Source organism: Megascapheus bottae, chromosome 3 (genome assembly GCF_031878675.1).
Source record: "Megascapheus bottae isolate mThoBot1 chromosome 3, mThoBot2.hap1, whole genome shotgun sequence".
In the NCBI taxonomy this organism is placed as follows: domain Eukaryota; kingdom Metazoa; phylum Chordata; class Mammalia; order Rodentia; family Geomyidae; genus Megascapheus; species Megascapheus bottae.
This window is the reverse complement of record NC_143511.1, coordinates 69,076,177-69,095,636: the sequence shown is the minus strand read 5'-3', so window position 1 is coordinate 69,095,636 and position 19,460 is coordinate 69,076,177. Positions and strand designations below refer to the sequence as shown.

The window sequence follows — 19,460 nt, the reverse complement described above, 5'->3', positions numbered from 1 at the left end:
CAATCTCTCTCTCAAATCAATAGTGTAGAAATAAATGGGGATGCTTGGAAAATGACTATCAAAATAGACACAAGCACATGGTTGAGCTAAAGTTCAGTGTTTAGTTGCTTTATTATATATATATATATTTTGGGGGGGGGGAGGGTGGGGATGGTTTGAGCTCAGCCTGAGTGCTATCCCTAAACTCTTCAGCTCGAGGTTACTGCCCTACCCTAGAGCCAAGGTCTCAGGTCCTTCTGTGCCTGGGCTGACTTTGAACCTTGATCCTCAGATCTCAGCCTGAGCAGCTAGGATTATAGGCGTGAGCCACCATGCCCTCGACTAATTTTGAATCTTTTTAGCTTTTTTTTTTTTTTGGCAGAGCTAAGTTCCTAACCTAGAGCTCAAAAACACTTAGCACAGACAATATGATTTAAAAAAATAAAATCAAAATGCTGGGAGTGTAGCCTACTGGTAGAATCCTTGCCTACCACAAAGCCCTAGGTTTGACTCCTTGGTACCACACACAGAAAAAGAAGAAGAGCACTAGTCTTGTGCAAAAGTGCTCAAGGACAGACTGGGAGTTTGACCTAGTGGTACAGTGCTTGCCTATCATGCACAAAGACCTGGGTTTGATTCTTCAGTACCACATACATACAAAATAGCCAGAAGCGGTGCTGTAACTCAAGTGGTAGAGCTCTAGCCTTGAAAAAGTCTAAGGACAGTGCTCAAGCCCTGATTTCAAGAGCCAAAACCAATGGGGGGGTGAGGGGAGAAACAAATCAAATTTAACACTTGAAAGTTATGTACCTATGAAATACAATCTTCTAAAGTCCTTGATTTACCTGTCAGTTGATGTTGGGCTAGTAGCCACTGGCGTCTCCACTGGCTTTTCTGCAGGTTTTTCTTGCTGAGTTGCAATAGCAGGTGTAGGTTCAGAAGATGCTGTGGTTGGTGCTGGTGCAATGGATGCAGGTGTGGAAGTGGGAGCCAAAGCAGGGACAGGGGTTGGAGCCTGAGCCACAACTGTTGTGACTGAGGAACTAACTGCAGTAGTGGTGGTGGGACTGGATTGTTGAGTTGTAGCTGATGCTGATGTTGTCACTGCTTTAGGCTAACCACAAGAAAAAACAATTATGATAAAATATATTATTAAAGGACTTCTAGTTATTATAAGGTATGCTTCAAACACTAATACAAATTTATAACATGAATATAATTTTGTAAAATGATGTTATGATCAATAGCAAAGTGAATCACTTTATTATATTTCAAAGTTTCTAAGAGATTTCATGTTATCAACCTTAATTAGTTTAAGCCAATAATTTCAGTCTTTCTTTCTACTTAGTACTGATACAAAGTCAGTATTTAAAAATACATAGAAACCTGGTGCTGGTGACTCATGCCTATAATCCTGGCTACACAGGAGGCCAATCTCTGCTCTGAGGAGAGCTACTCAAAGCCAACCTGGGCATGAAAAGTCCAAGAGGCTCCTATCTCCATTTAACCAGAAAACGAGAAGTAGTGCTGTGGTTCAAAGTGGTAGAGCAGTAACCTGGAGCTGAAATGCTCAGGGACAGCACCCAGGTCTAGAGCTTTGAGTCCCATAAGGGAGGGAGAGAGAGGGAGAGAGAGAGAGAGGAAGGGAGAGATGGAGGGAGGGAATCCACATTAGGGTAGTCTCCATGACTGAATTTTGTGACTGCACACTGGTAGATGCACAGAAATAACATGGGCTTCCACCATGATATGAAACAACCAAGAGAGGCTCTTGCCAAAGCATGTGTCACGATGTATGGACTTTTGGCTTCCAAAGTGGAGCTGCTGATGTGAACACTTTTTCATATAAAATAATTGCCTGGGGCATTTCATTATAGTAACAAAAAGCTGACTGGCACCATTTATCAGATGACAATTCGATCCTGAAAATTATATACAACTTCCCTACTTGGCTTAACTTTCCCATTACATTATTATCTATCAATCAAGATCCATATTCAAGTGGGGCTCAAGTAGTAGAAATCTAAGAATAAAAGCCAATAAAGAGAGCAAGGACTTGAGCTCAAGCCCCATTAATGGCACAAAACCTAAAATTCATATTCTCCATTTTATAATGAAAAATTTCAATTTCATTTAAAACAATCATGCCAAGTTTTATTAGTTTCTAAAAATCTCTCTTCACTAAGAAGTATCACTAGAATAACAAGCTTACAGTGTATGTCTAAAGCATTTTTCAATAGAATACATCAAGTCCCTTTAAGGCAACCTTATTAAAAGCTGCAGAATAAAAGAAATTAATTTGATTCCTAGACAAATATAATTACGTAGTGAATTAACTACTCCAGCAAAACTAATTTTTAAAAAAGGTTCTGTATTTCAATTGCTTCCTTTTACATAAAAATGACATTAAAACTATGACTATGGGGCCGGGAGTTTGGCCTAGTGGTAGAGTGCTTGCCTAGCATGCACGAAGACCCGGGGTTCGATTCCTCTGTACCACATACATGGAAAAAAGCCGGAAGTGGTGCTGAGGTTCAAGTGGTAGAGCTCTAGCCTTGAGAAAGTCCAAGGACAGTGCTCAAGCCCTGAGCCCAAGCCCAGGACTGGCAAAAAAACGAAAAACAAAAAACAAAAACTATGAATACGAGGGCTGGGAGTTTGTCTTAGTGGTAGAGTGCTTGCCTAGCATGCACAAAGACTCAGATTCAATTCCTCATTACCACATACATAGAAAAGCTAGACATGGTGCTGTGGCTCAAGTGGTAGAGCACTATGCTTGAGAAAGCCCAAGGACAGCGCCTAGGCCCTGAGTTCAAGCCCTAGGACTGGCAAAAAAAAAAAAAAAAAAAAAAAAACTAAAAAATGAACAAAAATTATTATGAGCCTACAAATTGTCTATTTTTAAAACCATTAACAGGAATTAAAGATACAAAACCAAAGTATAAAATACTACATTGTGGACTTAGTACCATTGTATTTTTAGACATTTATATGTGCTCGCAGTATAGCTGAAGTGGTAGTGTGTCAAGCTAGCAAGCATGATGTCTAAAAGTTCAAAGCCAGTACTGTAGCCTGGCGCCAGTGGCTTATGCCTGTATCCTAGCTACCCAGGAGGATAAAACCTGAGTCACACTTTGCAATCAGCCCAGACAGCTGCCCATGAAAATTTTTTGGTGCCAGTCCAGGTGCTTGAACTCAAGGCCTGAGCTCAGGGCTAGAATTCTACTACTTGAGCCATAGTACCACTTGTGGCTTTTGCTATGTATGTGGTACCTAGGAATTGAACCAGGGTTTTTGTGCATGCTAAGCAAGCATTCTACCACTAGGCACTACACCAAACTCCTGGTCCAAATCTGAAATTTTTATCTTCGATTAACTAGCAAAAAAAAAAAGGAAGGAAGGAAGCTGTGACATATGTGGTAAAGAACTAGCCTTAACCTTGAAAAAGCTGAAGGACAGCACCAGGCTGAGTTCAAGCCCAGTTTTGAAACAAACAAACAAAACCAGTATTGCACATACTTGTACACACTCATCAAGATATATATGAGGCTGAAACTTACTTTTGTCACCATAACCACCACAAAGTTTTTCTCATCAATCTTATATTCTTTGAGTGCAGTATCATCATTGAGGATTTTACCTAATATTCAGGGGAAAAAAAGTTAAAGTACAGTAAGCTCTGTCTTAAAAAAGAAGTCAAACCAACTTTGTATTAATCATCAATGTTACATACTGAGACCTTGTATCAAGACAACCAGAAATGTATAAGCATATGACTAAACAATATCTTAACAAATTTACTACATACAAAATGGTAAGCTACTTAAACACAATCAATTGCTTAATTATATAAGACTTGCTGTACAAGGAAACATGAACTATGACCTAAGAGATCTTAAGGAAAAACATTGTGATTGTCCAAGTATACTCTATGAAACAACCTGCACTTTGATACTTAACATCAGAAACATTTCAATGTTAGGAAGCTGAAATGTGTTGAATCTATCTATCTATCTATCTATCTATCTATCTATCTATCTATCTATCTATCTATCTGCACAAAGGGAAGATGGTATAAAACTCACTAATGAATAAAGCACATAGGACAGTGGTTATACTGAAGGTCAGAAACTCTGTCAGGGCTCCTTTATTTTTCCATTTCCTTATACTTTTTGTTGTTGTTTCATTTTTTTTTTTTTAATCAGTTGTAGGGCTTGAACTCTGGGCCTAGGCGCTGCCCTGAGCTCTTCAGCTCAAGGTCAGAGCTCTGAGTCACAGGGATACTTCCAGTTTTCCAATGGTTAACTGGAGATTAGGGACTTTTTGTGCCTGGGCTGGCTTTGAGCTGCAATTGTCAGATCTCAGCCTCCAGAGTAGCTAAGAGTTACAGGCATGAGCCACCACGCCCAACTTTAAATTTAGTTGTTTTTTTTTTTTAATTTTCAAGTATTGCATTAAAAATATTGAGAGAGCAGACACTGGTGGGCTGGGGCCTGTAAATCTAGCTGCTTAGGAGGCTGACATTTGAGGATCGTAGTTGGAAGTCAGTGAGACCTTATTTCTAATTAACTAGCTGTAACTCACTCAAGGAGTAGAGGACTAACCCTTGAGTGGAAAAAGGTAAATGTTAAGAACCCCAGCCCTAAGATCAACTTCTAATATTGAACACTAAAGAAAAAAGAAATATCATCTCAATATAGATTATGTATAGGAAAGAGATGCAGGTTATGCACTAAAATTTGTCATTTTATACCTGCTTCTGGAGGTTTCTAGTCTTTGGCCTATAAAAATAGTAGTGATGGAACCAGCCTAGTGGTAGAGTGCTTGCCTAGCATGCACAAAGCCCTGGATTCAATTCCCTGGAACCACATACACAGAAAAGGCAGGAAGTGGCACAGTGGCTCAAGTGGCACAGTGCTAGCCTTGAGCAAAAAGTATCCAAGCATAGTGCCCAGACCCTGAGTTCAAGCCCCAACATTGGCAAAAAAAAAAAAGGTAGTGATGCTGAGCGTGGTGGCTCATGCCTGTAATCTTGGCTATTCAGGAGGCTGAGATCTGAGGATTGAGGTTCAAAGACAACACGGACACTGAAGACTGAGAGACTATTATCTCCATTAATCACTAGAAAACCAGAAGTGGCACTGTGGCTCAAGGGTTAAGGTGGCAGCCTTGAGCTGAAGAGCTCAGGGACAGTGCCCAGACTGAGTTCAAGCCCCATGACTGCCTCCCCCCCCCCCCCCCCCCCCCCCGCCAAAAGTAGTGATGAATCACTGGGCTAGCATTTCCTCTAAACTGCCTCAGAAAAGGAAATACTACAAAATTTCCTCTGTCAAGTAAAAGGAGAAGAATTTGCAGGAAATTAACAAACCACACTTTATTAACATCCACAGTAATAAAAGTGTTTAGATTTTCCTTCTAAAAGCAAAAAAAGAAAATTTCCTCTGGTCAATTTGGATGAAGTCTACTTTAACATACATTTTCCTGGTTACTAGTGAGGTTAATTCTGACATATATACATGTTTCTTTTCTTCTTTTTTTTTATTGTAATTAATAAAAGGGTTACATGATATTTGCCAGATAGAAGGTGCATTAATTCACATACATTGATACCCTTTCACATGTCTTGGTCCCCATTACCCCCCCATCTTGTTTTTTCCCCCCTTCCCTATCCAATTTCAAATAACCAAACACAAATATATCCAGTATATCAGATAACAAAGTGAGATACTGTAACAATATGATATAACCAAGGGACAGCAAAAGAGATGAGAGATAACACATTACGTTAAGGACAACATATACATTTTTCTTGTATGTGTGTAAATATACACATCTCCTTAGCAATCTGCTTTCGAAAACTGGATCATCCTTTTGTTACTTTTTCTTTTTCTTTTTTTTTTTTTTTGCCAGTCCTGGGCTTGAGCTCAGGGCCTGGGCACTGTCCTTGGACTTTCTCAAGGCTAGAGCTCTACCACTTGAGCCTCAGCACCACTTCCAGCTTATTTCTATGTATGTGGTACCGAGGAATTGAACCTGGGTCCTCATGCATGCTAGGCAAGCACTTTAACCACTAGGCCAAACTCCCGGCCCCTTGTTACTGTTTTTTTTTTTTACCTGAATACTAGTGTTTGACAGTCATATCCCTGTTTATTTTTGTTCCTCTTTCTTTTCTTCTCCATTTCCCCCTTAGGCATCTCACTATGTAGTCTAGAAACGGTGTGATCACAAACATGGTCTACCATGCTCAGCACTTACAATTTTTTGGCATGTAAGGTTTTCTCTATACTTCAATTTTGGTAGTTTACTTTAAAAACAGTACCATGACAAGTATCACAGCACATGTCTAGCTATTGCAAAACCCCAAACTCAAACCTCAGTGCTGTGCCTTCCAAAATAAATATATAAAATACACATTTAATTTTACAGGAATTATTTCAAGTACATTAACAAACAAAGTTTATGTCCCAATGCTGTTTATTAAAAGTCCAAGATTCTCATTTTCATGAAAACTACAAAAGTAGTTAAAACTGAATTAAAATCACATTCCATAGAAAAGATGTATGGAGCGAATGTAGATGGAAGACTGAATACTAAAGCCATTTAAAATCACTAGTTTTATTCATACATTATTTCTGAATCTATTTGGATTATTGTTATTTATAATATAATACTTCTAAAATGAAAAGAATGTCAATATAAGCAACTTATGGCATATTAGTTTCACTAACTCATACCTGCATAAATTAACTTTTGGCCTGCTACTGGAAAAGCATCTTTCCCCTTTTCAGATTCAATCTTCTCTTTCAGTGCTTTCACCTATAAGAAAAATACAAGTAAAATATTTTATAGCCTAAACAACAACAACAAAATCACAGTCCAAACTGAAAAATCTAATGCAAGACAAAATTACAATTTTAATTATTGCTTCCAGATATTCAAAAGCTCACATCTTTCCAATACCGTATCAAAAATATCCCAATATTGGGGCCAGGAGTTTGGCCTACTGGTAAAGAGAACGCATGAAGACCCAGGTTTGATTCCTCGATACCACATACATAGAAAAAAGCCAGAAATGATGCTGAGGCTCAACTGGTAAGAGCACTAGCCTTGAGAAAGCCCAAGGGCAGTGCCCAGGCCCCCGAGTTCAAGCTCAGGACTGGCCAAAAAAAAAAAAAAAAAAGTCCCACTATTAACCTATAATACACATACATAGAGTAAACCCCTGAATAATCTCCTACCATTAGCACCACAAAACAAAGACCACTAAAACTTTACTAGCTGATTTGGTAAATTAATTTTAAGAGATATTTTAAAACCACCACCCCCCAATAAAAGTTTATGAGCTTACTTCCAGAGTAAGAAAAGAAAAATCTTGTTTTGTTTTTTGGGGTTTTTTGGTTTTGTCAGTCCAGGGGCTTCTAGCTCTCTACTACTTGAGCCACAGCAACAGCTTGGGCTTTTTCTTTTCTTGTCAGTCCTGGGGCTTAACTTTGGGCATGGTGTTATGGCTCAAGGGGTAGGGCGGTAGCCTTGAACTGAAGATCTAAGGAACAGAGCCCAGGCCCAGAGTTCAAGCCCCACAACTGACCCCCCCCCCCCAATGAGAGAGAGAGAGAGGGAGAAGGAGAGGGAGAGGGAGAGGGAGAGGGAGAGGGAGAGGGAGAGGGAGAGAGAGGGAGAGGGAGAGGGAGGGAGAGAGAGGGAGGGAGAGAGGGAGAGAGGGAGAGAGGGGGGGGGGCAGAGGCAGACAGACAAAAGGAAAGAAGGAAGGAAAGAAGAAAGGCAGGCAGGCAGGCAGAGGACTAAAAGATAAGGTAACTGGGCCGGGTGCAGGTGGCTCACGCCTATAATACAGCTACTCAGGAGACTGAGATCTGAGAATAGCAGTTCAAAGCCAGCCTAGGCAAGAAAGTCCCAGAGACGCTCATCTCCAATTAACCACCCTAAAACTGGAAGTGGCACTGTGGCTCTTCAGCTTTGAAAAGAGCTCAGGGACAGTGCCCAGGCCCAGAGTTCAAGCCCCATGACCCTCCCACCCCTCCCCCCAAGAAAAAAAAAGAAAACAAAACAAAAACAAGATGGGACCAGGAGTGTGGTGAGTGCTTGCCTAGCATGCACAAAAACCTGGGTTTGATCCCTTGGTACCACATGCACAGAAAAAACTGGAAGTGGTAGAGCTCTAGCCTTGAGAAAGCCCAAGGACAATGCTCGGGCCCTGAGCTCAAGCACCAAAACTGGCCAAAAAAAAAGATAATCTGATTTATACCTAGCAAAGAGTTTTATCGTCTTATTGAAAACACTATACTAAAGTAGTTAACTAGCTTATTTTGAGTTTACTGATGTGGTATTTTCTGAGGGTTGTAACTTGTGTGGTCAAAAAAAGACAGGAGGCCGGGAGTTTGGCCTAGTGGTAGAGTGCTTGCCTAGCATGCATGAAGACCCGGGTTCGATTCCTCGGTACCACATACATAGAAAAAAGCCAGAAATGGTGCTGAGGCTCAAGTGGTAGAGCTCTAGCCTTGAGAAAATCCAAGGACAGTGCTCAGGCCCTGAGCTCAAGCCCAGGACTGGCAAAAAAAAAAAAAAAGACAGGAATGCTTATTTAGGTTCAAATACATAAATGCATTATAGGATAGAAAATTTAACATACATAATCTTCAAAATTCTTTCATAGGTAAGGGAAGAGAACATTAAATCAATTAGTATGTAGCACTAGTTACAACCCCAAATTATCAGATCCCCCATGCCATATAAATCAACTGTGCTGTACTTATCTTTCTAAAATAGAATGCTGCTGTTCTCCTGTATTACAAAACCCACAACATATCATTCTCCACTGGTCTACATTTTAAAGGCAAATCTAACACTATTTACCAAAGAATTGAGACTGGGTGCAGTGGCTCACACCTGTAATCTTAACTACTCGGGAGGCTGAGATCTAGAAATCTTGGTTCAAAGCCTGGCGGCCAGGCAGCTCAAAGGCAGTTCAAAGCTCAGGCAGCTAGCCCTAAAGACCTTGAGACTCTCACTAGAAAACCAGAAGTGGTGCTGGTTTAGTGTCCTAAGCCAATCTAAGCCCAGCGATTTAATCAATTCTAAAAGACATTCCAGATTATTATGATTTCAATTAGACCCAAACAGATCCAAAGACTAAAAGACTGAATAGGCTGAATCTTAAGATACTTACAGATTTCAAAGTTTCTATGCCAGTAAATTAATACATCATTCTAGAGCATTACAAAAATGAAGAGGGAAAGGAGGGGAAAAAACAGGTATGTGGAGGAGCCAGGAGTTTGGCCTAGTGCTTAAAGTGCTTGCCTAGCATGCATGAAGACCCGGGTTCGATTCCTTGGTACCACATATATAGAAAAAAAGCCGGAAGTGGAGCTGAGGCTCAAGTGGTAGAGTTCTAGCCTTGAGAAAGTCCAAGGACAGTGCTCAGGCCCTGAGCTCAAGCCCAGGACTGGCAAAAACAAAAAAAACAGGTATGTGGAGAAAAGGAGGTAGTTCTATCTGTTAAGTATCTATGACTGAAAGACCTAATTCTATCAGTCATTTGTAGCTAATCTACCTACACTGCTAGAACAGATTTACAAGATGCTTAGAGTTCAATAAGTTCATTCAGTTATAAAATAGGCTTTCAGATACTACACAAATAATTTATTTTTCCAAACTTACTAAGGAATAGAAGATATAATGCCCTTCAGAAGGACTCACTTTTTTTGTTGTTTTTTTTTCCCCTTGAGCCAAGAGCCCCACCTCCCCTTTTCTAGAGACTTTGTAGGTAAGAGTGCACCAGGTAAGAGTGCACCGGCTGGCTCTGAAACAAGATCCTCTAATCTCAGCCTCCTGAGTAGCTAGGATTACAGGTGTGAGCCACTATGCCCGGCTGGGACTCTTATCACAAACTCTGGCACTCTTTTTTTTGGTAGGTCATGGGGCTTGAATTCAGCCTGGGCCCTGTCCCTGAGCTCTTCAGCTCAAGGCTACCACCCTACCCTTGAACCAAGCCTCACTTCCAATTTTCTAGAAGTTAACTGGAGATAAGAGTCTCAGGTCCTTTACTGTGGAGCTGGCTTTCAACCGTGATCCTCAGATCTCAGTCATCTGAGTAGCAAGTAGCCTGTGGGCCACCATGCCTGGCTAGGTTTAGGGACTCTTATCACAGGTGTTTGTTTTCATTTGTGGTCATGGGGCTTGTACTCAGGGCCTGAGGACTATTTCTGAGCTTTCTTGCTCTCTTTGGGCCACAGTGCTATTGCGCACGTGCGCGTGTGCGTGTGTTTTATAGAGGTTAATTGGACATAAGACTCTATAGGCTGGGTGTTGTGGCTCTTGCCTGTAATCCTAGCTACTCTGGAGGCAGAAGCCAGCCAGATTTTTATCTCCAATTAACACCCAGAAAACTAGAAGTGGTTGGTACTATGTCTCCAAGTGGTAGAGCAGTAGCCTTAAGTTGAAGAGCTCAGGGACAGCACCAGGCCCAGAGTTCAAGCCCCACACCAGACAAATAGTAATAATAATAACAACAACAACAACACATATATCTTATGGACTTTCTTCCCTGGGTTGGCTTTGAAGCACGATCCTCAGATTTCAGACTCCTGAGTAGCTAGGATTATAGGAGTAAGTCATGGGCACATAGCTGCTTATTAATTTATTAAGCACATTTCTTTCAAAGATTTAATAAATTTACATATTACATATCAAACAAGTTCACCATTGTCCAGTCAAAAATGATAGGACTTCCAGGCTGCCAGTGGCTCACCCCTGTAATCTTAAACTATAAGAAGGCTAAGATCTGAGGTTTACAGTTCAAAGAAGCCATCTTGGGCAGGAAAGTCTGTTGAGACTTATCTCAGGCCCCAATTCAAGCTCCAGAATGGACTCAAAAAGAAAAAAAAAAAAAGAGGGGGTGCATATTCTACAAATGTAAAAATCGATGCAAAAGATAAAGATGTAATGCTTAGTCCTTAGTTGGTAGTCTTATTTTGGAAGGTCCTGGAAGCTTTAGGCAGTAAGACCTAGTTTTAGAAGTAGGTTATTGGTGGACTCCCTTTGAGGGTTGTATCTACTCTCTGGTAACTGCCTCTCTAGAAGAACATTCTGACTACCATGAGATGAACAGCCTCCTCTTCTAACAGTCCTATGGCCATGCCAAGTACACAGTCTAAGAAATCATGTACTGAACCCTCTGAAATTCTGAGTCAATTGTGACTCCTTTATGTGAGTCTCTGGCATTCTGGTTACAAATTAGCAAAGTTAATTGATATAAACGGTCTTTACAAGAAATGGGATAATTGAAATCTGGATAATTTTGATAGCAACCCCCAACAGCCAGCCATCCACAGCTAAGAGGCTAGCAGATTGGTAGCTCTGGAAGAAGCTTATGGAAAGTTCTGTCATGATTTTGCTTTCAATATTCTGAATACGGAAAAAAAAATCAAAAGTAAGAGTTATCAAGTGAAAAGAGAAGAAAAATAGCAATATGAAAGTAAACACACTACTATGACTATCAGGTAAGTATATCATGTATTCAATTAAAATTTATGCTCATGAACTTAAGCAAGAGAAATCCATGATGCTATACGTATTTGCTTCTGGATACACAGGGGCAAGCACAAACACTTAGTTGAATGTATCTGACAATCTTCAAGAAAGAACAATGACTGAAGAATGGGTCCAGGGAGAGGAGTTTGGCCTAGTGGAGGAGTGCTTGCCTAGCACACACGAAGACCCACGCTCAATTCCTTGGTACCACATACACAGAAAAAGCAGGAAGTGGTGCTGTGGCTCAAGTGGTGGAATACTAACCTCGAGAAAGCCCAAGGACAATGCTCAGGCCCTGAGTTCAAGCCCCAGGACTGGCCAAAAAAAAAAAAAAAAAATCGGTCCATATTGCTAAACACTCATCCTTAAACACCATATGTATATGTGTGTATTATATAATACACATACACCCACAAAATCTCAAACCCAATGAACCTTCAAAATGTTGTGATGTTCAATTTCCAGTGTCATCCTCATTTAGAGGAGCAAACAGCCTCTAACTGGGTAAACTGCCCAAGGCCAGAAAGCAAGTGGTACTGGCAGGACTGAAACCAGGCAGCCTGATTTAAGTTATGCTATCTTGAATAGTTGGGAAAGGTGGAAGTGACAAGATTCTGAGCTTATACCCATTACTATCCCCCCAAAATGTGTGTGTGGGCATAGGGAGGTAAGGAGGGAGCAAGCACAAAAAAGTAAAGAGACAGTGTAACCTTGAAAAACCCCAGCTTTCAACTCACTACAAGCTTAGGCTGCTAGCCTAATTCCCCCTTTACCAAGGCAAAATAGGTGTTTTTGATTCCCAAAACACACTCTTTACTAATTGATTAAATGTTCTCTACCCTTACCTATAAAAGATTTTTGAAGATTATGTATGTTAAATTTTCTATCCTATAATGCATTTATGTATTTGAACCTAAATAAGCATTCCTGTCTTTTTTTTGGTCAGCACCACACAAGTTAGCCAGGTGCCTGTAATCATACTCAAGAGGCTGAAACATGATTGAGGTTCAAAGCCAGCACAACATGAAAGTCTGTGAGACTCATCTCCAATTAACCTCCAGGAAACTGGAAGTGGTACTGTGGCTCCAAGTGGGAGGGCACTAGCCTTGAGCTGAAGAGCTCCAGGACAGTGTTCAAGTTCAAGCCTCACAACCAACCAAAAGAAAAAAAATACAATAAATTACAACAAGAACAAACTACTAGCTATACTGCACATATAACAAGCAGTATTTTGTAACAATCGCCAACATTAGAGGTAAACCACAAAGTGAGGTGGTTCTTTGAAAATTATCTACCACACTAAATGCTATTTATATACATTAAAACTACCTTCACAATTCTTTTTACCAAATGTAGTTAGTGTATACTCAGTGTCACTTATATTTGACTTTCAAATCAAATTTACCAAGTTTCCCCCCACATCCAGGTTACCCAAAGCACATAAGCCAGCATCAAGGATTTGGCAGACAAACTTTGATGTACCCTTTGTTATTCTTTCAGTGGTATAAACAGCTACATCAGACCCTTAGGGGCTTAGCTCCCAGCCCTTCAACCTAGCTACACAGGAGTTGAGATCTAAGGATAACAGTATAAAGCCAGCCCTGGTAGAAAGTCTGTAAGGTTCTTTTCAATTGCCACCAAAAGCTAGGAAGTGAAGTTGTGGCTCAAGTGGCACAGCTCTAGCAAAAAAGCTAAGAGACAATGTTCAGGCTGTGAGTTTAAGTCCCAGTACTAGCACACATGTAAGATAAATGTGTCAGATTAAAAACCAGTCTAGGGTGGGAAGTGGATGAAGTGTTGAGTGAGGTAAGATCAAAGGAACAAAAGGCACATGGTATCCTTAATATGTGGATATTAGATCCAAACAGTACAAGAGCAATGACTCAATATTTGGGTACCAAATGTTACAGTCATGGTCTTGGATGTATAAATATAACTACATAGACATAAAAATCTATGATGTGCTGGGGCTGGGAGTTTGGTCTAGTGGTAGAGTGCTTGCCTAGCATGCACGAAGCCCTGGGTTCCATTCCATGGTACCACATACATAGAAAAAGCCTGAAATGGTGCTGTGGCTCAAGTGGCAGACTACTAGCCTTGAGGAAAAAGCCCGACAACAGCGCTCAGGCCCTGAGTTCAAGCATCAGGACTGGCAAAAAAAAAAAAAACCCAAACCTATGACATGCTATATACTCTACAGACATAATATTTTATTACATAGATTAATATGTATCTATGACATAGAAACCCTCAGCTCAATTTTAATTATGTTCTAAAACGTAAGGGCCAGCGATTGTATGTAGATTCCCTTCTTGAATATTTGTTTGTTAAACATGACATTTGAAATGATATAAAAATCAATGTTAATAAATTCTTTAATTAAAAAAAATGTAAACGGAGAAGTGGTGCTGTGGCTCAAGTGGTAGAACACTAGCTTTGAGCTGAAGAGCTCAGGGACAGCACTCAGGCCCAGAGTTCAAACCTCATGACTGACCAGAAACAAAAAATAAAGCCGGGTGAGCTGTGGCTCACGCCTGATTTCCTAGCTACTCAGGAGGCTGTGATCTGAGGATCGTGGTTCAAAGCCAGCCTGGGCACAAAAAAAGACCTGAAATTTATCTCCAATTAACTTCTAGAAAATGGGAGATGGGGCCTGGCCCAAGGGTTGGCCTTGAGCTGAAGAGCTCAGGGACAGGGCCCAGGCTGAGTTCAAGTCCCACAGCCGAAGGAGAAAAAAAAAAAGAGAGAGAGAGAGAGAAAAAAGACTAAGTCAGAGCCCAACAAAATCAGCAGTAGGAAAGGACACATGAAAGAACAAGAACGGGGCCAGATGAATGAAGTGCGAAGAAGGCATAGAATGCAGTGAAGAATTCATTGTATATACCACAATTAAGAGACTGCTGAAGGCGTGACACTGATCAAGATGCACTGTAACCATGAACTGCTTTGTTAAATGGCACCTCCTTAACCCTGGGGGCCAGTGGCTCATGCCTGTAATTCTAACTACTCTGGAGGGCTGAGATCTGAGGATCACCGTTCAAAGCCAACCCAGGCAGAAAAGTACGTGAGAAATTAACCACCAAAACGCTAAAGTAAGGCTGGGAATGTGGTTTAGTGGCAGAGTGCTTGTTTAGCATGCTCAGCACCACATAAACAGAATTGTCACTGTGGCTCAAGTGGTAGAGTGCTAGCCTTGAGCAAAAAAAGCTTAGGGACAGTGCCCAGGACCTGGGTTCAAGCCTCAGGACTGGCGAAAAAAAACCGAGGCTGGAGATGTGGTCAAGTGGTAGAGTGCCAGCCATGCAATCAAATCACTTAAGCAAGACCATCAAAACCACAGCATCACCCCCAACAAAAGATTATAACAGAAGGAAATCTATGTTATCAAAAACCTATTTCAGACATGTCACAAAGGAATACTGTAGTTAAACAAGCAAAACAAAAACATTTGCAAAGGTTAACATACAGAGTGCATACAGAATGGTAAGTGGTACTAGTTACTGTAACAAAAGTCTTATTAGCTATAAAAGAGAACTTTTGATGTTTCCGAAACTACATCAATTCTAAAAAAAAAAGAATAGGAAAGGAAAGGGGGGAAAACAAGATGCTTGGGAGGGGGTGGGAGGAAGGAAATGGGGACAAAAACATGAGAAGGGGTATCAATGTCTGAGAAGCAATGCACCTACTATCTGGTGAATGTAACTGTAACCCCTTCATATATTACCTGGACAATAAAAAAAAAAATCCAAAAAAACAAACCAAAACAAAAAACACAAAAGAACCCCATATAAACTGTCTTGGCTTTTCCAGCTGTCCATACCCCCTTGTTGTTGGGCCTCAAGTAGGTGAATTAAACCCCAGAAAACTCAAACTGTGTCCTCTATGTCCTTGTATTCTTCCAGTCTTGCCAGCAAAGTCCACTGAATATTTACTTATTCAACAAACTCATCAGTTCATGATTCTCTTATCTCTCAATCCTTTCACTTTGGCTAATGTTCACCTTAAGTTCATGAATTTCTATACAACCTATTTATATGCAAGACAGTTAATTTCCTTGTTTCTAGGTTAAAAAAAAATGAATAAGGTCAAGCCTGAAAGAACAAAACATTAAGTCTCAAGTCAAAAGCAGATATTCCTATAGGCTCACAATTTTTTTTTTTTTTTTTTTTTTTTAGATTTTGGGTTTTTTTGGGGGTTGTGGGGCTTGAACTTTGGGCCTGGGCACTGTCTCTGAGCTCTTCAGCACCGCCCTACCCCTTGAGCCACTTCCGGTTTTCTAGTGCTCAACTGGAGATAGGAGCCTGGACATTAGTGCCCAGGCTGGCTCACCCTCCTGCACCTAATGCTATTATTAAAATAATTTTGTTGTTCCTTTAAAAATTGAAATTCTAAAAAACTGCATCAAAAATCAATTAACAATCACTAAGCTGTTAAAATAAAAGATGGGGGGCCTGGAGTTTGGCCTAGTGGTTAAAGTGCTTGCCTGGCATGCATGAAGACCCGGGTTCGATTCCTCAGTACCACATACATACAAAAAAAAAACCCGGAAGTGGTGCTGAGGCTCAAGTGGTAGAGCTCTAGCCTTGAGGAGTTCAAGAACAGTGCTCACGCCCTGAGCTCAAGCCCAGGACTGGCAAAAAAAATAAATAAAATAAAATAAAATAAAAGATGGGGGTAAAGTGCTTTTCTAGTTCACATGAGGCCCCAGATTGGCTGCCTAGCAAGGGACATATTAACTGATTTGAAATAGCAACTTATAACAAAAAGCTGAAGAAACAACTAGTCAGGGAGTGTGGCCTAGTAGTAGACTGCTTGCCTACCATGCATGAAGCCCTGGATTCCTTGGCACCACATACACAGAAAAAGTCAGAGGTGGTGCTGTGGTTCAAGTGGCAGAGTACTAGCTTTGAGCAAAAGTGCTCAGACTTCAAGCCCTGGGACTGGCATACCCCCCAAAAGAGAGAGAGAGGGAAGAATTTTATACAAACACAGCATTGGCTTTATTTGTGTATATTCACACATAACGTAAAGCTTAAAGATCTATACAAACTTTACATAGCATAAATACTTCAGCATAGTGTGGAATCACTGAACAGCTTCATTAAAGCCAAATTTTTAAAAAAAGATAAAAAAGAGGCACCAATGTTTGAGAAGTAATGCACTCATTACCTGACAAATGTAACTGTAAACCCTCTATATACTATCCCGACAATAAAGTACAATAAAGTTTCTATAATTCTAAATATTGTAAGCTTATTGTTTTCCTTGGCACCAACTTCATCCCCAAAGCCAAAGCCAAAGATGCACTTTACACAATTTTTACTTAAAAATCATTAAACAGCCAAACTACACTATAACTTTCATACTTCAACTTACTGAAACACACCAAGGTAAAGTCAAAAGAATTTGGTTCTATTAGCAGTTGTTAGTCCAAACAGTGTTGGAAATTAGTTCTGAAGACAATGAAAACTTTCTCTAAGTATTATTTCCTCTACCTTTTAGAAGTTACTAGATAGCATTGTCTATAAATAATGACATAACTTGACTATCAAATCATTTTGTGCCACAATCTTCCAAAGTTTCTCAAGCAATTAAAGACGTAGACCTTAGAAAATGAAATAATTGGTAAAAACCTAACTGTGGTTAAATGTCCCTTTTACAGATCACTAACTAAAAACTATTTTAATTTTCATATCTGAGTGTTATTTCTACTCTACAATAGGAAATAGTAATTTGTCCCAGGGTTATAGCAAGTAAGTTAAAGAGCCACAAACGGAACCCTTGTCTATTTAACAACTATCTCCACCCAAATCAACTCTAAAAATACACAGAGATAAGCAGTAAGTTGCTACTTTGAACTTAGCATTAGGACCATGTTCGCTATGTGGGACGTCACCATTTCAGAACGTTTGGATAAATCTACACCTCCGGTAGTTTTTAATTCTTGCTACGAAGCTGTACTAACTTCAACACCATGTCTTTCTGCAATCAGAAATGCTTAAGATAGCATGATTATTTACCATGTAGACTTGGAAGACTTTAAGACTTTCACTCAGAATTGTTTCAAAGTTTTCCTATTTTCCTCCCCACCCCTTTGGAAACTATTCAGGGAGTCGGGGAAAAGTGCAGAATTCAAGACTTATGGTGTGTGTGTGGGGAGGGGGAACCTTAGTCGGATCTGGAGTTGAATTTGGGCCTAGATTTGCAATACAAAAAAATAAATTAAAAAAAAATCACCATGGGATCGTTTTGAGAGCATGTGGTCCACGTGTGGGTATGAATATGGTAAGCTGGAGAACACTGCCAAAAAAAAAAAATCTGAAACTTAACGCAAATAGGAGACAATTCATTCTCACCTCTTTCCCGGCTGCAGATGCAATCTGATTGCTTCGAAAAGGTGATCTCCTCCGGTCGACCTGGGCTTCCCCAGGTCCTCTCCGGGGCAGTGACAACGCCACCGGGCTCCCTTCCCCCACCGCTGCACCGCGGCCGGCCACCGGGTTCCGCCGCCCAGGCGGCTCCGCCTGGCCTCCCCTCCCCCTCCGGCCCCACGACCACGCGCTCCCGGCCCAGGCCTCGCGCGCCCCGCGGGTCGGGGCTCCTCCAGGCCCCGGGCGCTTGGCGAACCGCTCCCCCTCCCCGACACGCACCCCCGATCTTCTCCAGCCACAAAGGCCGCGGAGACTCGTGGCGTGAGGTGGGGAGGGGGGAGAGGAAGAGTCCGCCGCCCGCCGCCCCAGCACCGCGGCCCAACCGCGCCCGCGCCCCGCGCTCCCCGCCAGGCCTCGGCCGCCGCCCCCCGCCCCGCACGTACCGTCTCCTCCGGGTCGATGTCGATCTTGAAGGTCTGCTGCTGGAGGGTCTTCAGGGTGACCTGCATGGTGGCCGCCGTGGCTCCGCCGCCAGGCCCCGAGCCGGGTGCTGGCCGCTGGGCGGGGTCTGGCCGGGGCCGCCCGGGGTCGCCGCGCCGCGCCGCTCGCGCTCTCGGGAGGGAGGAAGACGGTGGGGGTGGGGGCTGGTCACATTCGCCCCGCGGAGTCTCCTTTCCCCCCCCACCCCGGCCCAGGCCGCGCCGCAGCTCCCGCGACCGCGGCCTCCCTGGTGAGCTTGGGGCCGCGGGGTCTCCTCAGGCGCTCGGCCGCTGAGTCCTCCCGAAGCGCGGGGGAAGCTCCTGGAGATCCGCAGAGAATCCGCTACCTCACCACAGGATGGTGGCCGCCATCACCGTGACTCGCCGAGACGTGCCCCCTCCCCCACTAAGAAAAAAAACCCCGGGGGTGGGGTAGGGGGCGGTGATGAGGAGGGGGGGGAAAATGGGGCGGGCTGACGAAGTGCGCAGGCGCAGGGTGCGGCGACGTTCTACGCAGGCGCAGACAGGAACTCCTCCCCGGAATTGGGGGCGGGGCGACTGGACGCTGTGGACGGTCCGCGGCGGGGTTCGGGCGTACGCAGGCGCATACCGCGGGCGTCGGCGGCGCTAGGGACTACCTCGTCGCGCGTCTGCCGCCGCCGCCGCCGCCGCCGGCGTGATCCCGCCCACGGCCTCTCGGCCTACGTTGAAGTCTCCGCCCCTCGGCGCGCGTTGCGCAATCGGTCGGGGGGGGGGGTTGGGGCGGGGGAGAGGGAGGGGCGGGCGCGAAGAGCGGCGACGTGGAAAGCCGATCGAGTGGATGCTGAGGCGGAAGCTGGGGGCCTGGAGGGCGGTCGATCGGGCGGAGTGAGGGTCAGGGAAGCGGCGGGGGTAACCGGCGTGGTGGCTGGCCGCCGGCCATGACGGGGCGCTTACTGTGAGGCGAGCGTTTGTGGTGTCGACTGCTTCTTCAGTCCTGGAGAGTACCGACTCCCGCCATGGCGGTGGGGTGGGGAACCTGGGTTCAGATGCTTGTGTGCGGGCTCGAGCCGCGGAACCTCCGCGGTGAGCAGAAAGACGG

The 19,460-nt window shown here is 42.9% G+C and overlaps 1 protein-coding gene across 1 annotated transcript in view; it reads right to left on the bottom strand.

Moving 5' to 3' along the window:
- The window catches only part of Rad23b (RAD23 nucleotide excision repair protein B), a 37,004-nt gene extending 18,210 nt beyond the window's left edge, over positions 1-18,794 (bottom strand). Inside the window, exons 1-4 of the mRNA XM_090330387.1 lie at positions 18,344-18,794; positions 6,714-6,795; positions 3,540-3,619; positions 825-1,093 (exon numbers count right to left, since the gene is read on the bottom strand). Coding sequence (XP_090186513.1) covers positions 825-1,093; positions 3,540-3,619; positions 6,714-6,795; positions 18,344-18,409 — 497 coding nt within the window. The 5' untranslated portion in view covers positions 18,410-18,794. The remainder of the gene's footprint in view (positions 1-824; positions 1,094-3,539; positions 3,620-6,713; positions 6,796-18,343) is intronic.
- Between the last annotated feature and the right edge of the window lie 666 nt (positions 18,795-19,460).